The 24,141-nt window shown below is 31.2% G+C and overlaps 1 protein-coding gene across 1 annotated transcript; it reads left to right on the top strand.

Moving 5' to 3' along the window:
* The first annotated feature begins 2,730 nt into the window (after positions 1–2,730).
* LOC139500744 (plasminogen-like) lies at positions 2,731–23,422 on the top strand. Its single transcript, XM_071289583.1, has 9 exons — positions 2,731–2,814; positions 14,459–14,476; positions 15,446–15,661; positions 15,828–16,085; positions 16,936–16,962; positions 17,344–17,553; positions 19,730–19,981; positions 21,427–21,453; positions 23,021–23,422. The coding sequence occupies exons 1-9, from the start codon at positions 2,763–2,765 to the stop codon at positions 23,080–23,082; spliced, it is 1,122 nt and encodes a 373-aa protein (XP_071145684.1). The 5' UTR covers positions 2,731–2,762; the 3' UTR covers positions 23,083–23,422.
* Positions 23,423–24,141: the final 719 nt, after the last annotated feature.

Genomic DNA, 24,141 nt, shown 5'->3' with positions numbered 1-24,141 from the left:
CAACAGATATAATCTGAAGACCCCATTGTGTGTAAAACTCGCCCAAGGGCCATGTAGAAAGGCCAACATAAATGAATAATCTGAAGACCACATTGTGTGTAACACTCACTCAAGGGCCATATAGAAAGGCCAATATAAATGATTAATCTGAAGACCCCATTGTGTGTAACACTCACTCAAGGGCCATGTAGAAAGGCCAACATAAATGAATAATCTGAATCCCACCAATCAAATGTATCCAACAGTTACACGTGACAACTGTTTAAAGAAACATTAAACTAAAATAAAATATTTTAATAATTCTTAACTTTTTTATGATTATATGGCTGTACTACCTGCGACGGAATGAAAAAAAAAAAAAACGAAAAAAAACCGACTCGAACAACTAGACTCCCAACGTACATGTTTTCTGTCCTACTGTTGGTTATTTGAAATATGACTTTTTTGAAACAGTTTGGTCTAACTCATCTCTTGACTTACACTTAGAAATCATTGATAAATGTAAAAAAACGCTGCTGAGACCTATACATCTGACTACAATAGAGTGTGTAAACATCAGTGAAATAATTCAGAAAACGTAAAGGAGCAAATAAAAAATACACAAGTAGAAAAGGACACCAACCTCCACCCATCCCTCTTCAAAAAAGCTCTCTCTCTCTCCTCAAAGTAAAAGATACTTGTATCAGATATGGGCGTTTTTCAATAAAAGCGTTCCTTTCAGACCTAAAAAAAAAATGGAAAATCAACTAGTCTAAAATTTATTTTCAAGAGTTATTTTGAATACCTCTATTATAGACTTGTTTGTAAACAAAAAGTGCAATCTTAAATACTCTTTAAAATTATATTATTTTCATAATTTGTGTACTGTTTCGTAAAAGTCCCCTACGAAACTGCTTCTAAACACACATATTTTTGCAATTTTAAATGTTTCCTATAGACATTCCAGTTTGTTTACTTTATATACTAGAAAAATCTCATTTTTTTCTGAATTCGAGAACCATTTTTTTATCGATAAAGATTAGACAGTACTTCACATATGAAGGTACAACTCATGTTACGTAGTGGACATTTTGATGCGTTTCGTAGTTGACAAAACCGTTTCGTAGTGGACAAAAAGTTTCGTAGTTGACATCAACCCTATTCTATGTTAATAAAAACATAATAAAAATTACATGAAACTAACCTTTGTTATTTGCTTTGCACGAATATAATTGAAAAAAGAGTAAAAAAAGACTGCATGGTAGTGGTAGTGTCCACTACGAAACGTTTTTCTCCCAAACTTGTTTCGTAGGGGACGTATTCACATGTTTAATTTTTCTCTCACAACCCCAATATTGCAATAGTAACAAGACTGACTGTATTCATCAAAGCGTTATTAAGCTGTACACTGATATTTTTTTCATAATTTTAAAACCAGTTACTGAAGAAGATTTGACCCGTTTCGTAGTGGACATTTACAAAAATACGGTATCACTCTGGTCCATTTGATGTGCTCAATTTTTCTTACCAACAGTTTAATTGCCGTTATAAAAGCATCACTTCTTTTGTAAGACCCTAATGTTTATATCTCTTGCAAACGAAAAATTACATTGATTTTATAAAACTGTTTATAAGCAACTTTTAATGACTTCGTTTCGTAGTGGACATTGTGTTAGGGACACACCTTCTAAAATAAAAATCCTATGTTAAAAGCTGTTTATTAAAATATGTTGGCTCTAAACATACTTTTGAATTATTAAAGAACTTATATTAAGTAAAATTAATATTTCTTTCTACATTTTTTTACGATATTTGAGAGTATGAATGTTGAATAGGCGGTCTAGGGACATGCCATTTTGGTTGTTTTGGACCATTAAGGAATCAATATCTTATCAATCCCTCTAACAAATAAACTGTTTCTTTGCTTAAAAATGTTATATCTAATTCAATGTAGTGACTGCACAAAAAATTACTTGCAAAGATCAAAGACATTTTTTTTAAAGTGGCTGGGACAAGAAAGTACGTTTTTATTGAAAAACGCCCATATAACGTATCGCAAGACAATCCTTTGCACTTTTACAACCTTAATAAACGTTACATGAGAATAAATACTACAATCACAGATGTGAAATTTAAGTCAAGTACCGTCTTTATATATAATGTTTACTTACCTATAGTTTTATCTTTGATCACCTTTATTGGCAAGGAAACAAAAAGGCATATTGTTTAAATATTTTGAAATGATCACATAAAATTTTAAGTAGTCACAAGTTCATATCTTGCATAGTTATTGAAATACTTTGTAATAACTAACTATTTGTATCTCTTTAGTAAATTATAAGATCAATAGGATAAAGACCCAATTACATGCAATAGTTTTACTTGTAAGTAAATAAACTTGACAATAAAAATGTATTTTAAGGAACTTTCCATAATATTGTTTTTAAAGACTTTATATCGTTCGACACATTTTTGTATTTCAAGAAATTCAGCAAATAAGGTAAAGACATCTTAGAATTAATAAATTCTTGATTTTAAATATGTATCTTTTTACATATGTATCTTCTCGTGTAATGCATTCTTTCTTAGATTTACACAGTTCTTTCTTCTTTTCTTTTTTTTAACGAAAACACATATTTTATTTTAAGTATATTAACTAAAGATATTCTATGTTGAAACAAAAATAGAGTAAAATAAATATGGTTGATGTAAATTCATTACAAATTTTATAATATAACGTTTACATTTAAAACTCACTATGCTTTCTTTATAGTTTTGCAGAGATGATTGACTTTGTAATTTTGACTTTTATGATCTGGAATAGCGCACTTCTAGGTAAGATTCTCATATATTGTAAAAAAAAAAAATAAAAAAAAAACCCCAAAAAAACAAGGTGCGCAAACGAACTCATAATAAAATGTCCTAATTTCATTGTATAAAATTAGAACGTAAAACGCGTGCTTCGCCTGCATAAGACCTACATAAGACCCACGTTCGTAGTAAAACAGTTAATAGGGTAAATAGTTGATAGGGTAAATAGTTTAAGAGGCTACGCGAACGACAACGCTAGACGACAGAAGTGATTTCTATGTGTCAACATAGCCGGAGAAACAATGATTGTTTTTTTTTTTGGATAATAAGGTGAAGAAGTAAAATCGTTAATTATTTGTATACAAAATACCTCATTTGCTAATTATATCTGAAAACGTCAAATTTTACTCAGAGGCAACTTTTTGAAAGTTACGGACAATGTGTAGACCGGTTTGCCAGACTCTTAGCTTTTGAAAATCGGTCAATTTTGAAAAAAAATGTATCGTGGACGGGAAACACTTACAAACGTTTTTATAAACAGACGTTTAAAGTGTGCATACATGTACATTCATTTCAAAAATATTTCATATATGCTACAAAGTTGAAATTGTAAAATAAAAAAAATCGACAAAATAAATAAATTAAAAGTGTAAAGAAGTAGAACTGCTTTTTGGTCTACAAATAATTCAAATATATTAGGACAATAGGGGCAATATGCATCCAATATATTTAAAAAAAAATCACAGCTACGAAAATTGTAAATTAGTGATTTCGAAAAGACTCAAAGAAACTTGATAGATAACTTACTCTATGAAACTATAATAATCATATTAAACATTTTTGTCAGGAAAGAACTTTTTTTTCGAATCGTTTATACAGGTACAATTTAACAGCTAGTGGATGATTAAGTTATAAACATCGCCATGGCTTCATCAAAAACATAATCTTTAACATCTTGCTCTTTGGATGAAATTCCCATATTCAATATTTTAATTGCGTACAGAAATCCTATACTGTAAATTCAGAAATTATTGCAAGGTTTTTATTATTGCGAAAAATGCTACAGAGTTGTAAACGCAATAATTTAAACTCGCATTTTGAAATATTTTACATGAATTTACCATGATTTTGAGGAAAATCGTAAAAATTACAATCACATTAAAGTCTTAAATGACAAAATCGCAATAATGAATGCACGCAATAATTTCTGAATTTACAGTACTTACATATGAATCTGGACATCGTGGTATACATAAAATGTATTTGTACTTGCTGCGAAACAGGAGCTGCTCCAATACAGACGTCTTAAATTTGTTTAATCTTTCTTTACAAATATTTCTGATTAATTGTTGTATTTCTTAGTGCACAGTGACACATCTTTCATCCTTAAGGAGGCTCGAGGGTACAAAAATTTCAGCAAAAAATGAATGCTTTTTTTCGAAGGCAGATTGTGAGCTTAAATGAACGATGACCCCATCTTTTTTTTTATTTTCCTATTAAGTATAATTATTATGATAAAATTAATTTATAGAAAAATATAGCGAAATGCTATATTTGAAAAATAATAATTTATGCCCGCAAGACCCCTTAAGAAGATAACATTTAAACTAACAAAAATTATAATGAGCCGGCTCCTTAAATAGGCTACATATGGACCCGTCAAAGTATTGCATGATTTTTAAAACGCATAAAGCCTGGCATTCTCTTTCATCAAAATTAGTTATTAATTCAAAACCAGCGTTGCTGCGTATCTCAAACATCCTGCAAAGTCAAAGGGATGTCCCTCTTTTTAGCACGTCTTTTACAAAAAAATAATCAAATTACCAACTTTGAATAATTAAAAGAAATGTTTGTTTTAATCATACTGCTGTTGCGACATAATGATATTCATATTTCTAATCTAAAGCTAAAAAATTAAAACTGTTTTGTGTATTAAAATCCGGCAAAAACAATATACAGATGGAACGCGAAATAGCATGTATTCTTTAATTGTTACAATGTTGCATATAATTCTTCTGTTTTCGCTCCCATATTCAGGTGTTTACGTTGTCATGTTCTCAGCATTCAATTGTTGATGACTTTTAAAGCGTTGTTGTTACAAAGTTTTTTTGCCCTTTTTTGATGTGTCATAATCGATATTTTCGTCCCAATAAAAATAATGTCCAATGACGTATTCCAATGACCTTGATTAACAGTGGAATCGATAAAAACTATGTTCAACATTTCAAACTAGAACCTAATTTCAGACTATAAACATAAACAAACAAAAACTAGTTTGATCCAGAAACATATTCATGTGGTTGTCCAAAATTAAAAACTCTGCCTTGGTTCTCTTTTATCAAAGTTTTTCTGTTCTTTTTTTAAAGAAAAAATGTCAGTAATTGATTAACGGTTGGACTGTCAGCATATATTACAGGGTAGTAATGTTTGAAAATTTCAGAGATATTCATGTAACTTCCGAAAGGGTTTGGATAAAACTGTCTAAAAATGTTTTATTGTAAAAAATTTACTGTTAGGAATTGTTCTTTAAAATGTTCTAGGGCCGAAAAGTCAGGTGGAAAATTTAAATGTTATCATGATATGGACAAAAATTCACTGTGAGAAATTGTTCTTTTAAAATGTTTTAGAGCTGAAAAGTCACTGTTAGGAATTGTTCTTTTTAAAATGTTCTAGATTCAAAAGGTTTCTGTTAGGCATTGTTCTTTTAAAATGTTCTAGGGCCAAAAAGTCTCTGTTAGGAATTGTTCTTTTTAAAATTTTCTAGATTCGAAAGGTTGCTGTTAGGCATTGTTCTTTTAAAATGTTCTAGGGCCAAAAATTCACTGTGAGAAATTGTTCTTTTAAAATGTTCTAGGCCTAAAAGTCTCCGTTAGGAATTGTTCTTTTAAAATGTTTTAGATTCGAAAGGTTTCCTTGAGGCATTGTTCTTTTAAAATGCTCTAGGGCCGAAAAGTCTCTGTTAGGAATTGTTCTTATAAAATGTGTTAGATATTGTTCTTTTAAAATGTTCTAGGGCCTATAAGTCTCTGTTAGGAATTGTTCTTTTAAAATGTTATAGGGCCGAAAAGTCTTTGTAGGGCATTGTTCTCTTAAAATGTACTCGGGTCGTAAAGTCACTGTTATTAAATGTTCTCTTAAAGTGTTCTAGTTTCTAAAAGTCACTGTTATGAATTGTTCTTTTAAAATGTTCAAGGGTCAAAAAGTCACTGTCATAAATTGCTCTTCAAAAATGTTCTAGGGCCGAAAAGTCACTAATCGGAATTGTTCTTTTTCAATGTTCAAGGGCCGAAAAGTCACTGTAATGAATTGTTTTTTTAAAAATGTTCGAGGTTTGAAAACTCACTGTTAGGAATTGTTCTTTTGAAATGTTCAATGGCCAAAAAGTCAGTGTGAGGAATTGTTCTTTCTAAATGTTCAAGGACCGAGAAGCCAGGGGGAAATTGTTCTTTAAAATGTTCTAGGTTTGAAAAGTCACTGTTAGGAATTGTTCTTTTAAAATGTTTTAGAGCTGAAAAGTCACTGTTATAAATTGTTCTTTTAAAATGTTCTATGTTCTAAAAGTCACTGTTATGAATTGTTCTTTAAAATGTTGTTAGTTCTAAAAGTCACTGTTATGAATTGTTCTTGCAAATTGTTTTAGGTTCTTAAAGTACTGTTATGAATTGTTCTTTCAAATTGTTCTAGGTTCTAAAAGTCATTGTCAAGAATTGTTCTTTCAAATTGTTCTAGCTAGGTTCTAAAAGTCACTGCTAGGAATTGTTCTTTTTAAAATGTTCTAGATTAGAAAGGTTTCTGTTAGGCATTGTTCTTTTAAAATGTTCTAGGGCCAAAAATTCACTGTGAGAAATTGTTCTTTTAAAATATTCTAGGCCTAAAAGTCTCCGTTAGGAATTATTCTTTAAAAATGTTTTAGATTCGAAAGGTTTCTGTGAGGCATTGTTCTTTTAAAATGCTCTAGGGCCGAAAATTCACTGTTGGACATTGTTCTTTTAATACGTTCTAGGGCCGAAAAGTCAATGTTAGGAATTGTTCTTGTCAAATGTTTTAGGGAAGAAAAGTCACTGTTATAAATTGTTCTTTTAAAATGTTTTAGAGCTGAAAAGTCACTGCTATGAATTGTTCTTTTAAAATGTTCAAGGGTCAAAAAGTCACTGTCATAAATTGCTCTTCAAAAATGTTCTAGGGCCGAAAAGTCACTAATCGGAATTGTTCTTTTTCAATGTTCAAGGGCCGAAAAGTCACTGTAATGAATTGTTTTTTTAAAAATGTTCGAGGTTTGAAAACTCACTGTTAGGAATTGTTCTTTTGAAATGTTCAATGGCCAAAAAGTCAGTGTGAGGAATTGTTCTTTCTAAATGTTCAAGGACCGAGAAGCCAGGGGGAAATTGTTCTTTAAAATGTTCTAGGTTTGAAAAGTCACTGTTAGGAATTGTTCTTTTAAAATGTTTTAGAGCTGAAAAGTCACTGTTATAAATTGTTCTTTTAAAATGTTCTATGTTCTAAAAGTCACTGTTATGAATTGTTCTTTAAAATGTTGTTAGTTCTAAAAGTCACTGTTATGAATTGTTCTTGCAAATTGTTTTAGGTTCTTAAAGTACTGTTATGAATTGTTCTTTCAAATTGTTCTAGGTTCTAAAAGTCATTGTCAAGAATTGTTCTTTCAAATTGTTCTAGCTAGGTTCTAAAAGTCACTGCTAGGAATTGTTCTTTTTAAAATGTTCTAGATTAGAAAGGTTTCTGTTAGGCATTGTTCTTTTAAAATGTTCTAGGGCCAAAAATTCACTGTGAGAAATTGTTCTTTTAAAATATTCTAGGCCTAAAAGTCTCCAATAGGAATTATTCTTTAAAAATGTTTTAGATTCGAAAGGTTTCTGTGAGGCATTGTTCTTTTAAAATGCTCTAGGGCCGAAAATTCACTGTTGGACATTGTTCTTTTAATACTTTCTAGGGCCGAAAAGTCAATGTTAGGAATTGTTCTTGTCAAATGTTTTAGGGAAGAAAAGTCACTGTTATAAATTGTTCTTTTAAAATGTTTTAGAGCTGAAAAGTCACTGCTATGAATTGTTCTTTTAAAATGTTCTAGATTCTAAAAGTCACTGAATGGAATGGTTCTTTTAAAATGTTCTAAGTTCTAAAAGTCACTGTTAGGAATTGTTCTTTTAAAATGTTTTGGGTCGAAAAGTCACTGGTAGGAATTGTTCTTTTAAATTTTTTGGGTCGAAAAGTCACTGGTAGGAATTGTTTTTTTAAAATGTTCTAGATTCGAAAAGTCACTGTTATAAATTGTTCTTTTAAAATGTTCTATGTTCTTAAAGTCACTATTAGGAGTTGTTCTTTTAAAATGTTTTGGGTCGAAAAGTCACTGGTTGGAATTGTTCTTTTAAAATGTTCTAGATTCGAAAAGTCACTCTTAGGAATAGCTCTTTTAAAATGTTCTGGGTCGAAAGTCACTGGTAGGAATTGTTCTTTTAAAATGATCTAGACTCGAAAAGTCACTGGTAGGGATTGTTCTCCTAAATTATCTAGTCAGTAAAGAGTCGAAAAGTCACTGTTAGGACCAAGTTCTTTTAAAATGTTCTAGGGCCGAAAAGTCACTGTAAGGTATTGTTCTTTAAAAATGTTCTAGGGCCAGAACGTCACTGTTAGGACCAAGTTCTTGAAAATGATCGAGGACCAAACTGTCGGTGAAAGGAAATGTTTTAATAAGGGAAAATTATAGTTTTACACCTTCGCCGCAATTTATATTCGCGTTATTTTTCTACTCTCAAAAGTCTTGAAAATGGATCACTCACGAAAACCAGTTTGTTTACAGTATATCGAATGACAAACAATTGGCAAGCTTTTCTTTATTTCTTTGATGTTCATTTCTGAAAGGTTTCAATTTGAGTGTAGATGCCTAATATGATAATTTTTGTATTGTTTCAAACTAAAGACAGAGTTATAATTCCTTACATTGATAGTTGTTGTCATACAATCATTTTCATGTTAAAATCCATGCCTGATTGACGTTCGATTTGTTTACGACCCATTAGCACAAAAAGCTATATCGCAGCCATTTTAAGTGAAATAATACTTCACTATATATTTTGTGTCATCACAAAATTTACATCCTTTGATTCATTATTCATTGAGAAAGCATAGTTTTGTCACTGTTCTAATATTGGTAGACGAACCTTGTCATTGGTTGCAATGTGTCACAACTTAATGTTTTTGTAATTTGAATGAAGAACAAGTGTTATTGGCTGATCATTCTTAAAGTATCTGTTATTTTTATAATAAAAAATTGACTGTTCCTAGCTTTTATGTGATACAAACACTGCTGTTGTTATAATAGATAATACATGCATTTTCCCCCTTTGCTTATGTTACATCTTTCGTGGGTTCCATAATAAAATCAACGGTACCAATTTTGTTGCACCAGATGCGCATTTCGACAATATATGTCTCTTCAGTGATGCTCGTGGCCAAAATATTTGAAATCCAAAGCTTATATAAAAGATAAACTGCAGCTATATTCAAGTTTTGGTTAGGACTACTGCTAAGTATATTTTGGATTTAATGTATGCATAAAATCTCTAATACATTCGTGCTTATATGGTTTATTTTTTATGTGATAGTGTATATTTGGTACACTTGTCTGTTAAGCCAATCTTCCCGTCAACGTGTAGCAGCATAAATATCTGACCCATATCTGGTTGTTGCGTATTACTGCTGTTTATACCAAGGATGATTTTCTTTACATGATAAGTTTATCAACTGAAAGTCTGGAAATTGTGTGTCCAAATTATGTAAATGTGATATACAGTTCTTATGGAAAAATATGAACTGGCAAAAATTGTTAAGTGCAAACATTTTTGACCAGACACAAGTTGTTTCCTTTTTCCTTTTTCGATATTCAAATTTTGAAAAATATAACAAGTCCAAACTTAATTTTTTTCTCCCCTCAAATTTTTTTTCTCACAATTTTTTTTCCTTGAATTTTTTTTCCCTTAAAAAATTTTTTTTTCAAATTTTTTTTTCACAAATTTTTTTTTCCTCAATTTTTTTTTTCCTCCAAAATTATTTCCTCAAAAATATTTTCCTCAAATTTTTTTTCGTTTCCTTATTCGTTTTCTATTTCGTTTTTCCATTTTCGATTTTCATTTCCTTATTCGGTTTCTATTCCTTTTTTGATTTTCAATTCCTTATTCGGTTTCTTTTTCCTTTTTCGGTTTCTATTTCCTTATTCGATTTTCATTTCCTTATTAGGTTTCCTTTTTCGATATTCAAATTTTGAAAAATATTACAAGTCCAAACTGAATTTTTTTTTCCCCTCAAAATTTTTTTAACCAATTTTTTTTTCCTCAAATTTTTTTTTCCTTAAAATTTTTTTTTTCAAATTTTTTTTCACAAAATTTTTTTTCCTTAAAATTATTTTTTTCCACAAATTTTTTTTTCCTCAAAAATTTTTTTCCTCAAATTTTTTTTTCCTCTTTTTTTTCGTTTCCTTATTCGTTTTGTATTTCCTTTTTCGATTTTAATTTCCTTATTCGGTTTCTATTTCCTTTTTCGATTTTCATTTCCTTATTCGGTTTCTATTTCCTTTTCAATTTTCAATTCCTTATTCGGTTTCTTTCTCCTAATTCAGTTTCTATTTCCTTATTCAATTTTCATTTCCTTATTCGGTTTCTTTTTCCTTATTCGATTTTCATTTCCTTAATCGAAAAAGGAAATAGAAACCGAATTAAGAAAAAGAAACTGAATAAGGAAATGAAAATCGAAAAAGGAAATAGAAACCGAATAAGGAAATGAAAATCGAAAAAGGAAATAGAAAACGAATAAGGAAACGAAAAACATGAGGAAAAAATTTTTGTAAAAAAATTTGAAAAAAAAAATCGAATAAGGAAATAGAAACTGAATAAGGCAGCAACCATTTGATTTTCTGGGGGGGGGCTATGGTTTTTTTTGGAAAAAAAAGTTTGTTTCCAGGTTTTGGTGAAAAAAATAATTTGTTTTGGACCCTGAGTAAAAAAAATTGTTTGTTTCACCCTCAGCTGCCACTATATGTAATGCTAAAATTGAAAGAAAAAAATTGTCTTCGGTTTGTCGCTAAAAAAATAGATTGTTCTTCGCCGAAGGCGAAAAAAAAAGTTTGCACGGAAAAAAAAACCATAGCCCCCCCCAGAAAATCAAATGGTTGCTGCTTAAGGAAATGAAAATTGAATCAGGAAATAGCAACCGAATTAGGAAAAAGAAACCGAATAAGGAAATGAAAATTGAAAAAGGAAATAGAAACCGAATAAGGAAATAGAAACCGAATAAGGAAAAAGAAACCGAATAAGGAAATGAAAATCGAAAAAGGAAATAGAAATAGAAACTGAATAAGGAAATGAAAATCGAATAAGGAAATAAAAACCGAATAAGGGAAAAGAAACCAAATAAGGAAATGAAAATGAAAAAAGGAAATAGAAACCGAATAAGGAAATGAAAATCGAATAAGGAAATAGAAACCGAATAAGGAAAAAGAAACCAAATAAGGAATTGAAAATCGAAAAAGGAAATAGAAACCGAATAAAGAAATGAAAATCGAATAAGGAAATAGAAACCAAATAAGGTAAAAGAAACCGAATAAGGAAATGAAAATCAAAAAAGGAAATAGAAACCAAATAAGGAAATGAAAATCGAATAAGGAAATAAAAACCGAATAAGGAAAAAGAAACCGAATAAGGAAATGAAAATCGAAAAAGGAAATAGAAACCAAATTAAGAAAAAGAAACCGAATAAGGAAATGAAAATTGAAAAGGAAATAGAAACCAAATAAGGAAATGAAAATCGAAAAAGGAAATAGAAACCGAATAAGGAAATGAAAATGGAAAAAGGAAATAGAAACCGAATAAGGAAATGAAAATCAAATAAGGAAATAGAAACCGAATAAGAAAAAAGAAATCGAATAAGGAAATGAAAATCGAAAAAGGAAATAGAAAACAAATAAGGAAATAGAAAACAAATAAGGAAATGAAAATCGAAAAAGGAAATAGAAACCGAATAAGGAAATGAAAATCCAAAAAGGAAATAGAAAACGAATAAGAAAATGAAAATCGAATAAGGAAATAGACACCGAATAAGGAAAAAGAAAACGAATAAGGAAATGAAAATCGAAAAAGGAAATAGAAACCAAATAAGGAAATGAAAATCGAATCAGGAAATAGAAACCAAATAAGTAAAAAGAAACCAAATAATGAAATGTAAATCAAAAAGGAAATAGGAACCGAATAAGAAAATGAAAATCGCAAAAGGAAATAGAAAACGAATAAGGAAATGAAAATCGAAAAAGGAAATAGAAACCAAATAAGAAAATGAAAATCGAAAAAGGAAATAGAAAACAAATAAGGAAATGAAAATCGAAAAAGGAAATATAAAACGAATAAGGAAACGGAAAAAATGAGGAAAAAAAAATTTGAGGAAAATATTTTTGAGGAAAAAATTTTTGAGGAAAAAAAATTGGAGGAAAATATTTTTGAGGAAAAAATTTTTGAGGAAAAAAAAATTTGAGGAAAAAATTTTGTGAAAAAAAATTTGAAAAAAAAAAATTTTTAAGGAAAAAAAAATTTGAGGAAAAAAAATTTGTGAAAAAAAATTTTGAGGGAAAAAAAAAAATTCAGTTTGGACTTGTAATATTTTTCAAAATTTGAATATCGAAAAAGGAAAAAGGAAAAAGGAAACAACTTGTGTCTGTTACATTTTTGTTTGTTTCAAAATTAAAAGTTCTACTTTCTGGCTTAGGAAACCAAATAAAAATAGCTGTTAAAGACTGTTATTATGGTGGCCACAAAACAATGTTAAATCCATAAGTTTCCACTAGAAAGTACCTCAACCGAACTAATATCGTGACTATTATTAACAAATTAATTCTTTCTCTTGTTCACCAATTCAATTAACGTTAGTGTTGTTAAAATAATTTGTTTGGTATAATTTCTTGTATGCATTCCATATTAATTTCTTTACAAAACACTGTTAGTACAGATCTAGACGACCTATTCAAATGATGACGTAATGGTGTACAATATACAATAAAAATAAACACAATGTTGTTGAAGATTTGAGTAAAGAAAATCGAACTTCTTAAACTGCTAGATTTTAAATTGAATAATATTATCCAACTGCTTCTGAACTTTGAATTGAAAATCGTTATAATACAAAGAAAATTTAGATGTCATTTAATTTTCAGTATTTGATCATGATATAATCAGTCAAGACAAAACTGTCATCCACTGAATGATCACGTGATTGTCATGTTAATTAAATAAAAGCAACTTCATTTCTACAAATTTACTTTTGTGGCATTGTTGTCATTCTAAATATTGAATTATTTACATATACCAGTTGGAGTTCACACGGAAATACGGACGATTGACCGACATTGATATTGTTTTCGATACACAAATTCGATTTAAAGAACTAGGTTTTAACAAGTTTGATTCAGGAGAGTTTTTATTCAAATTTGATAGGGACATCGCTTATTTTCCCGTGTCCATATTTAAAAAAATAATAATAACTAGAATAACACATTCACATTGTATGTTGACACTTTAATTTGACTTTGTCAGACCCGATTGATGAAAACTGAAGAATATGCAAGCAAAACAGACAGCTTAGATGTAACAATTACACATATCCGTTACATGTTTATGACGATATTATTCTTACTTTGACTGATACAAAGGGATCCAGAAATTTTCATAAGTGGGGGCCCACTGACTGGCCTAAGAGGGGGCCCGCTCCAGTCACGCTTCAGTGATTCCCCATATAAGCAACCAAATTTTTTCCCAAAAAGGGGGGCCCGGGGCCCCTGGCCCCCCCCCCCCTAAATCCGCCTCTGAAGGGAATTATCGCTGTCGCCGATGTATATTGTTCAACTAAGGTTCTATATTATCATTATATATGTGAAAATTAGTTTTATAAAACGTGTGGTTTCCTTTTATCTAAGTGTTGTCTATCCTTCTTTTTTAATGCCCCATTTAGGAGCACTTTATTTTCTGGTCTATGTGTCGTTCGTTCGTCCGTCTGTCGTACCGTCCTTCCGTCCGTCCGTCTGTCCCGCTTCAGGTTGAAGTTTTTGGTCGAGGTAGTTTTTGATGAAGTTGAAGTCCAATCAATTTGAAACTTAGTAAACATATTCCCTATGATATTAATTTTATCCCATTTTCACGGTCCACTGAACATAGTTAATTGATAGTGCGGATGGGGCATCCATGTACTTGGGACACATATTTGTTTTTAACAATTTCTATTGCCACTTTGCCGCTAGACACTTTCAACAAAGACCTTTCTACTTCTTACTTCAGACAAATTTAAAACACATTTCAGTAATCCTAAAACAACTTAATTATTCTTTGAACATACACTATTACTACATGTCGTGATCATTTGGTTTGTGTGTGTGCGATTTTGGGTATGTACCGATTTTGTGTCTTGGTGGGTACCTATACCTTCGGGTTTTCTTTGATATTATTTTAACGTATACTAGTATATATATTGCTCATCTATCACCGTGTATGGTTTCGTAAAATGTTTCCAATAGTATTTGTTTATATGTAAGTGATACATTTATACACTACCATCATTATATATATGTACATTCATATTACTGATAACCATGTAAACACAATGCTACATTTCATTTTTACAGGTAGCGTATTAGCGCAAGGTAAGATACATTTTACTCCATAACAATCTGAAAATGTAGCATCATTACGTGAAAAAGCATGATAATAAAAGATTGATCAACAATGGAGAAAATTGCTAGACTTTAAGAAATCGAAAGCCCCCCCCCCCCCAAAAAAAAAACAACAAAAAACCACCTAGCAAACACTACTGTAAATCAGATGGAAGTAACATACGGGTACTACAGCTGCTTGACCAGTGTCTGATATGTCCGATGATACATATTTGCACATCAATATATAAAAACGTGTAGTCTTTCTCAGCAGAAATTTGACTTTATTCTTTGACATCGTAGCAACTCATATACGGCTCTGTGTTAAGTTACCTATAATACTTGACTTAATCGGCCAATATCAATTTCGTTAGTCGTGTAAATATTTGATTGTATATTATGTATGTAGAATTCATAGAATAACATACTTTTTTCTCTCATATAGTGTGATCAAAAGTATTCTTGGTGCTTAGATTACCATTTTTAGTAATGTTACATGTACCTTCATCTGATGCATAGTGTTGTTACATGTAATTATCTTTGCTTTAGGGAGCTACCATTTGATTTTTATGGGGGGGCTAGGATGAAATTTGAAAAAAATAGGCAGGACAGGAGTTTTGAGTAAAAAAAAAAGGCAGGATGAGCATCTTGGCAAAACAAAAAGGCAGGATGACAATTTGGGTAAAAAAAGTCAGGATAAACCAGTAAAAAAAAAGGCAGGACCGATAAGAGTAAAAAATAAAAAGGCAGGACAGAGATTACAACTAAAAAAAAAAGCAGGACAAAATTTTTCATCCTAGCCCCCCCATAAAAATCAAATGGTAGCTCCCTTACTACTGAAATATTGCATTTGTGTATTTAATCGAAATCAAATATAATGGTAAATATTAGACAGTTAACATTACTGTAGCTATGTTAGTAAAATGTCATCCATCCTAATTTGACTATTTTGATTGACAGACTGCGTGGATAACGACCTGATGGTGTTCGTCGACGACACGTGTTTGACCATGCACATGATTACACCGTACACAAACACTTATGGTTCTAACGTCACATATCGTTGCTCTTCTCGTCTGTATTCTCTTCAAACTGCAGAGTTCGACTTTTGCCCAGTGGAACTTTGCACACCAAATAATGCGGGCAACTGGACAGACGCTTACCTATCGTGTGCTCGTAAGTAATATCCACTTTTTTAGATAAAATTTTGCATATCAAAAAAGTAATTTTAGAATTAAGATTAATCAATGAAATATAAAGAGAAAATGTGTATTGTGCATCTGATTTTCAATAAATAATAAGATCAACCACAAACTGATACCATGATTGAAATTGATTTCAGAGGATGAATGTTATACATCCGGGTCATCACACTTATATGCGGGAAAACGCAACTGTGGATGGTCTGGAACGACATGTCAAGCATGGAATCAGCAAACCCCACATACGCATACATACAACAGCGCAGACTTCCCGGATGCCAGTATCGATGATGCCAAGAATTACTGCCGTGATCCAGCAGGCTCTGTCGGTGAACCATGGTGTTATACAACCAATTCTAGTGTTCTCCGGGAAATCTGTGAAATACCAGAATGTTCAGGTAAGATTTATGTAAAGCTATTATCACCCTTTTGTGTTTGTCCTCTGCTTACTCTGTGAATATTTTAATTGACACAGAAAGCCAAATAGAACGCATCATACATGATCTTACGTGTTCCTAAAGTGTTACAACAAAATAAGTAGAAGTAGTTCAAGGCAAACAAAAGAAAGAAAACGATATCATTCATACCTTCCTGTTGTAGCATTAGAATTTAAATACAATTAGAATTGAGATTGGAAATGGGGAATGTCTCACAGAGACAACAACCCGACCAAAGAGCAGATAACAACCGAAGGTCACCAATGGATTTTCAATGCACCCAGAAATCTTTGTTCGACGCTTCATTCAAAATGCCTTTACATCTTTACATCCTAATAAAAACCACAAAATAAGCTTTAAGTTATCTAAACAAATAACCTTTAAAACGTATATTTTACTTTTTATTAGTAAAAGTGCGTCGTCTTATGTATAGCTGACCTTGTGCGCATACATTATATAGAGTCTATATAATGCACTTGCACAAGGTCAGCTATACAGTCTTCGTTTAGTCTCTAGCTTTTACATTATTTATTATATTGAATGTAAAAATGTATTCCAGTCAAAAGAAAAATGGTTTTCTCACCTCCTTTATTTTGATTTTCTTAACATAAGGCTTGAGTATCATATTATAATAATAGAACATTAAAACAAAAATCGTTGAAGGTCTTTAATCGGTTTTCAAACTCGAAAAGCACAGAACACATGACACATAATTTGACACAGTTATTTTTATTTACTAGTCGTCATAATCGGGATAAATGCTTCATCGTCATCGTTTCCATCGTTATCAATTTACATTTAACAATTTCAGAAGTGCCAATAGATTACGGGGAATGTGGTGAGTTTTTAAAAAAGATTAAAATATACCAAACTAGACTAGTATTTATCTAATAATAATAAGGCTAGGTGATTCACGCGTTCGACATTTATCTCATAGAAGTACAGTTCGCTAACTTAAGTTCAAATGATCGATTCATATAATCGCTCTCATCAAATAAAGAATTTATTATAAAAAAATTAAAAAATCTAAGAATAAAAAAAAAAAAATCCTTTAGACACTATTTACATTTTTGTCAAAAAATATTTTCAAGCGTGAGAATATGCGTCAATGGTACAGCAAATCAGTAACACAATAAAATATAAATAAATTTGAAGATGAATATACATCCTTCAACAAATAAAAAGTGCCTAGTTAATTTTAAATACTTTGCTTTCTTAGCCGATTGCGGCCCGGCAGACTTACAGGTACCCGTTGATCACCCTTGTACAGAAATACATCCAATCATCACACCACCAACAACGTACGGAACAGTTATTAACTACAAGTGTAAAAATCTGTTATCTAAGGTTTCACCTATCAACGATTTCTGTCCGGTGGAGGTTTGTCAAGCCAACGGTGTGTGGACGAACGGATCCAGGTCATGTGGAGGTAGTTTTAATTCATTTATATTATTTTGTCTTTAAGTGAAGTAAAAACACGATGTACAGAAAACTGAACAATGTTTATCATTCCCCCCCCCCCCAAAAAAAATAATTCTTGATTGTCGAACATTTCATGCAATCCATCCGTTTAGTTCTGATCAATTGTGTATGTGTATGCAAGTTCTGGAAAAAAATATTTTAATTATTTTCCTCCCATTTAAGGATGTTTGCTACTCTGTTTTAAAATAACAAGCTTTTTAAAAGACCATTATAAATTGATAGAATATAAATAAAGGAACTAAAATAGCAGAAAAAAATGACGGGTCCGTGTGCATGTTTTCGAGTTATAAGCCATTGAAAATTTGGCGGGAAATAATTCTCCCTAGACTTTTCATACATTTAACATTCACATTGGCACCCTTTTTCTTTCAAAATTATGATAAATAACAAGGATTTTATATGATTTAAAAATAAGGCTTTTTAAACTATATGTAATAAAATTATGAAAAGAAAAGAAGGAACATGTGGGGAAATTTTTTTAATGGCTCTACATGGATAAAACCAAAGATTCCGAAAAATTCAAAAACAAGAAGAGCGAACATCCTTACAGTCAGGATTCTAATTCGTCAAAATTATCTCCCCATTACGCCAGTTCATTTTTACAATCGTAGAAATGGAAGCCATTGAAGGGATGACGCGTTGCCAATTTTGCTCTCGGAAACCGATAAATTTATCCACATTGCACCATTACGATCCTTATATGTCAGTTGTATTTTAAAAGACAAATGCATCAACTAGCTAATGAACATCAGTTAATGATCTTGTCTGCATTGATTCAACTCAAAACTATTGTCTGATCGGTTGTCAGGTGGAATTTTCGAAAATTCATAAACATTTAAAAAAAATCTAATTAAATATTTCGTGGAAGAGAAGACTAGAATTTGTTAGTGGTTGAAAACTATAAACCCTGGTTATCACACACAAAAAAATATAATTTTTCGAAGACATGCATTTTCATCATTCAACTTGGAAGACTGTCGTCAAGTACTTTCAGTAAAAAAATAGCTATTCGAACACACCTAATCTGTTTTTGTGATTTATTGATAGGTATTTCACTTGACCCAGATATTTCATCTTTTAGTACTGTGATTTTTTATGTTATAAAGTCAGCCTGTAGCTTTGATATATAAAAATGATAGAATCTGAAGCGCAGCGATGTATGAAATATTCTTGCTTTGTACGATATCAAGACAAAATATTCAACTCAAACACGCCCTAGCATAAAAAGGTGCACTCGATTCTCTCTTTTCGATACAATTGTTACTCGTTTTTTGGATTTTTTTCTTGAGTCACATAATGGAAGGGCAGTCATGAAAATTACTGAACTAATAGATTGATATGTTTTCCGTCCGTGGTAATTTTTTTTTTAAATCGGATGTTATGCATTTTCTACATCCAACTTGAAAGATACCCATGTCGTCGACTTGATATCTAATTGTTTTGCTTAACTATGTACTATATAAATTGAAAACTTATGCAAATGGTGTTTTTAAAATAAAACACTTCATAATTGAGAAGAAAATTGTAATTTTGTTTGTTTCTATTAACTTTTAAATTTTTTGTCACTATAGTAAACATTACAGTAAGCATTTATCGCCTTCTCTAACAAAGAGCTTCGATTTTTTTGTTCTATTTCAAACAGGTTTCCGACTGCTTAAGTGTAGACAGGCTATACCAAAATAATATTTAGCAGATGACAAAATGAAAATATTTCATTTCAATTCTTTCAATTAAAAACCTGTCACGATCCGATTTAATTACGTAATGACATAATTTAAATATTTTGTCTGTATCTCTAAAAAGCATATAAAATAATTTTGTGACCCCTGAATATGTGCATATCATTTAAATGCGGACGAAATTCTGAGAAATTACATTTCAAACGAAATAATGCATTTTGCATTTTTTCTTTGTATAATATATATAATATATTTATATATCGTTTGAAATTAATTATCTCTCTGGAATATTAAATGCATACACATTTCCAATAAACAATCTAAGACACTAAAGGCCATACTTCAACGTAAATAAACGCCCATTTTCCCACCAACCCATATAGCATGTAATCCATGATGAATAAATGAATATTTACAGTAACCATTTTTTGTATTCTAATACAGACAATGAATGCTACGATAGCGCTGATGGATATTCTATGTGGTATATGGGCAAGCAGATCTGCACCTCTGATGGAACACCATGTGTCAGATGGGATTCTCTCAGTCATGGGTATCCAGATAGTGCCTTCCCTGAAGGATCAGTCTCTCTAGCTGGAGCGTATTGTAGAGATCCTGATGGACTCAAGGGAAAGCCGTGGTGTTACATATCTGGGGATTATTACTACGATTTCTGTGGAATTGCTGATTGTTTATGTACGTGATTTACTATCATTAAGGGAGTTTTGGTCTTTCCTTTTCATCGATTTCGTTATATATTTTATAGATCGTCTGCCTACTTTTCTAGGCAACATCTTTTGATATATAGTACAGGAACTTTTATATTCAATGCAATGTACTCTATATGAAAAAGTCCGAAATAAATAGGCTGTTATTAATTTCTCTAGTTACCATTATAAAGATTGAATCCTACAAAAGTCCTAATAAAAGTGACATCAAAGTAAACTATATCTTTTGTGCGCGTGATGCTGTATTAATGTAGTCTGCTTGATATGAATAAAATCAGATGTATGGTCTTAGTTAATGCACAACAGCCCAACGAACGAAAATGTAAAAATTTAAACACAAATAGCTCGAAGTTATCGCTTTTATTATTGTTACGAATCCTAAAATTCGGATAATCAATATACGATGCAATAATTGAGCATCTATGTAAGATAATATATGAATGATATTCTTGAAATTATATTTTCGGGACAATATATATATATATATATGAAAACGTCACATTTCAAATCATTGAGAAATATCAAAATTGGGATACACAAGGAAGACAAAAAAGAGAGAGATTTTGGATGCACCAGTTACGAACTCTTGAATAAATAAAGGCAACAGTAGTATACCGCTGTTCAAACTCACGTGAAAATGTAACACACACAGAAACGAACTATAATATAACAATGGCCATATTCCTGACTTGGTACAGGACATTTTTAAAGGAAAAAATGGTGGGTTGAACCTGGTTTTGTGGCATGCCAATTTTAATAAACCTCGCACTTTAATGGCAATGTTAAATATAACATTGAAATGACAACATAATATTACAGGACTACATTTACAAATTCTTGAACCTGATGGACTCAATGAGAGAGATGAAAAAAGATTTAAAAGCAAATCAAAACCATAATTATCTTGAAATCATACAAATTAATTTATAGAAATTCATACAATTAATCGAACATATATAAATGTGTTAAACTTTTATTCCAACATTATGTAGTTGTAGCTACAAACATATTTTATGCAACATCAATCAATATGTTAAACCTTTCCTCAAATCTTGTATAGATTAAGCTACAAAAATATTTTTTTGTCATGCCCGATTTCACCTTGCTCGAAAAATACTTACACTGTCCATGCAGGATTCATAAATTGCAATTTCTGTTGTTGTTAAAACGTATGGAGATGAAATTGCTGTTCATTAAAAAATCGTTTTCACTAATCATGGTGGACTCCACATCATAAACATTTATAGTGTGTTTCGACAAAGTTGTAATTTCATGTAATGTTACAGTTATTTTCGATTGTGGTACAGTTATTTGTTTCGTGAATATGTCATCAACCACTTTGGGTATGGATGTGTATTGATGAATGCATAGATACAATAACTAATCATTATGCACATTTTGCTCTATTTACAGTACTACCAGTTGTACCAGACACATGTGGTATGTAATTTTCATTTTATAAATTCATGCCTTGATATTTAGTTTATAAAAACTTTTGAGAACTTCATTAATGTTTTGTTGATGTGAACACCCGTAATTCTCCCAGAGATTTACTAAGAATTTCCTGTTTTATACGATAGAACCAACGGTTCCAATTTTGATTTTTATTTCCATTATTTATGATATCTTTGAAAGCAATTTATAATGCCGACTTCAGATAAAGCGTATTCGATTGAACCATCTAGAGGAGAAAAGTCTCGTATTTTATTTTATGTCGGTGAACGTTGTAATTGTATTGCTTTCAATACTTTGTTGAAAATCATTTATAATGAAGCTATTTTAAAAGAGAGAAAGAAGATCACAAAGGGCTTATCAAAGTGAAAATTACAAAATGACAGCGCCATAGAAAAAAAATGTAAAAACGACCTAAAGACAAACAACAGTATACAAAACATAACATAGAAAACTAAAGACTTAGCAACACGAACCCCACCAAAAACAGAGTAACACGAACCCCACCAAAATCCGAGCAACACGTATCCCACCAAAAACCAAACACCCCACCAAAAACCGAGCAACACGTACCCCACCAAAAACCGAGCAACACGTACCTCACCAAAAACCGAGCAACACGTACCCCACCAAAAACTGAGCAACACGTACCCCACCAAAAACCGAGCAACACGTACCCCACCAAAAACCGAGCAACACGTACCCCACCAAAAACTGAGAGTGATCGCCAGTGCTAAGGACGGTAAGTAGTTCCTGTTCCACATGTGGCACTCATCGTGTTGTCCATGTAAGTACACATATAAATTAAACAAATAGTTAGTTTTGAAGGTAAAGATGCACGTCTGTTATTTTATTTACACTTTGACAGTTCATTCACTGTTGAAGAATCCTAGTATAATATTTCGCCTTAAACGTGAAGTGATAAAATGCCAAAGTTGTCTGTTACAAGAAAATTGATGCGGGCAATATAATTATGCTCAAATGTGTAAGACGAATTCCGGCAAAATATGTCAACTGAAAACTGCATTTGTAGCGCAGTTAACCGAATGAAAAGTGAATGAACCCGACAAAGAGAATATGTTATAGTCCTGCCAGTACCAGAGATACGTGCAACTTGAGTATATTAAAAAATATATAATAGCCAGAACAGCGAAAAACAGTTAGCATACACTTCATTATCAAACCTCTTAGGCAGCAGACAATAAAGGTACACACTGCTACTTTTAATGTAATTTTATGCAAATGTCATACAAGTGAGAGATTTCGCTAGCTATAACCCACCATTTTCTACATAAGAAAATGCCTGTACCAAGTCTGAATATGACAGTTCTTATCCGTACGTTTGGTGTGTTTGAGCTTTTGATTTTGCCATTTACTTAGGAACTTTCCGTTTAGAATTTACCTCGGAGTTCGGGTTTCCTTTGTTATTTTAATTTATAGAATAACTTAAAGTTAGTCATTAGCTTGATAGAATTTCAGAAACAATTTCACTTAGTAAGATTTAATTAAACCATGACGTCAGCCTCTTCATTTAGCCTGGTTTCATTTTTTTCAGATCAAACTACAGTCGAAGCCCCGACTCAAGGTACATTTAACATACGTCGTTTTGATAAATGAATCCGTGTTTAACAGCCACACAATACCTATTCATGCATGAAACTTATGCCTATATTATGTCATTAAAAATTCTTTATACTTTGAACTGTCTTCAGTTTTTCGAAACGAATGCACTATCACTCTCTTGATTCATTTTAACTTGTCAATATGACCATTTGATTCAACTGTTTCAGCATGCAAATGACCTGGTTTATTTTAGATATCAGTCTAAACATAATTTTTGTATTCATTTATTGAAAACATATGATACCAAATAATTGTAAAATAGAGAAAAAAGCTCAAAACATTAAAATATTTCTTCACTTTGAACTCTCTTCAGCATTTCAAAAAGAATGCACCGCACCGTTTCTGATTTTTAACTCATCTGAAATTTTCAATATGATTTGTATGCGCTTCTCATTAAACCATTTCAGCATGTAAATGACCTTAAATGTTCAAATATAATTTTTGTATTCATTTATTGATATCAAATGATACAAAATAGATGGAAAATGCACACATAAAAGCAACCAAAACACTAAAATTGTTTTTTAATCGAATATAGATAAATTTGATTCTGTGTTTAACCTGTATTGGTATCATTTAGTTTTGCCTGTTTCATCCTTATTACCTCCCGAAGTGTGTCATGTGGAATACGTAATGTGTTTTATAACAAAAGCCTTCGTCTATGCTATGTGTCATGTTCTTTTTGACGCGATAACTGAGTAAAATGACTTGTTTCCATTAATTGTATCGTGAATATTACGATATACTCATTCGACTATCATTGAAGCAGGGATTGATTTGCCTTTTTTATTGTCAAGAATCCAGTGTGTAAATGTGTATGGCTTGTAATGCGTGCTGGCAGGAGATGCTTACTCTGTCGATGCACGAGATTTCGATCCTTTCGGAGATCATTTGAGGTCCCTCGGTTTCTGTTTGTTACTTTGATTTGTTTCTTCCTAGTCGATTTACTACGAGAATTGTACATCGGTTTGTTACTGTCGCTTTAATATACCCATTTTTTGTGTTTTTGTTTTTAGAAAATATAGTAGATAGATAGGGAAACGGAAAATAGCC

Source organism: Mytilus edulis, chromosome 13 (genome assembly GCF_963676685.1).
Source record: "Mytilus edulis chromosome 13, xbMytEdul2.2, whole genome shotgun sequence".
NCBI lineage: Eukaryota > Metazoa > Mollusca > Bivalvia > Mytilida > Mytilidae > Mytilus > Mytilus edulis.
The sequence above is the reverse complement of the archived record's forward strand: the minus strand, read 5'-3'. Positions and strand labels throughout refer to the sequence as shown.

Coding starts and splice junctions, on each gene's coding strand:
- LOC139500744 (XM_071289583.1), top strand. CDS start 2,763: ATGATTGACTTTGTAATTTTGACTTTTATGATCTGGAATAGCGCACTT. Junction 16,086..16,935: donor TGAAATACCAGAATGTTCAG/GTAAGATTTATG, acceptor TAACAATTTCAG/AAGTGCCAATAGATTACGGG. Junction 17,554..19,729: donor CGGATCCAGGTCATGTGGAG/GTAGTTTTAATT, acceptor ATTCTAATACAG/ACAATGAATGCTACGATAGC.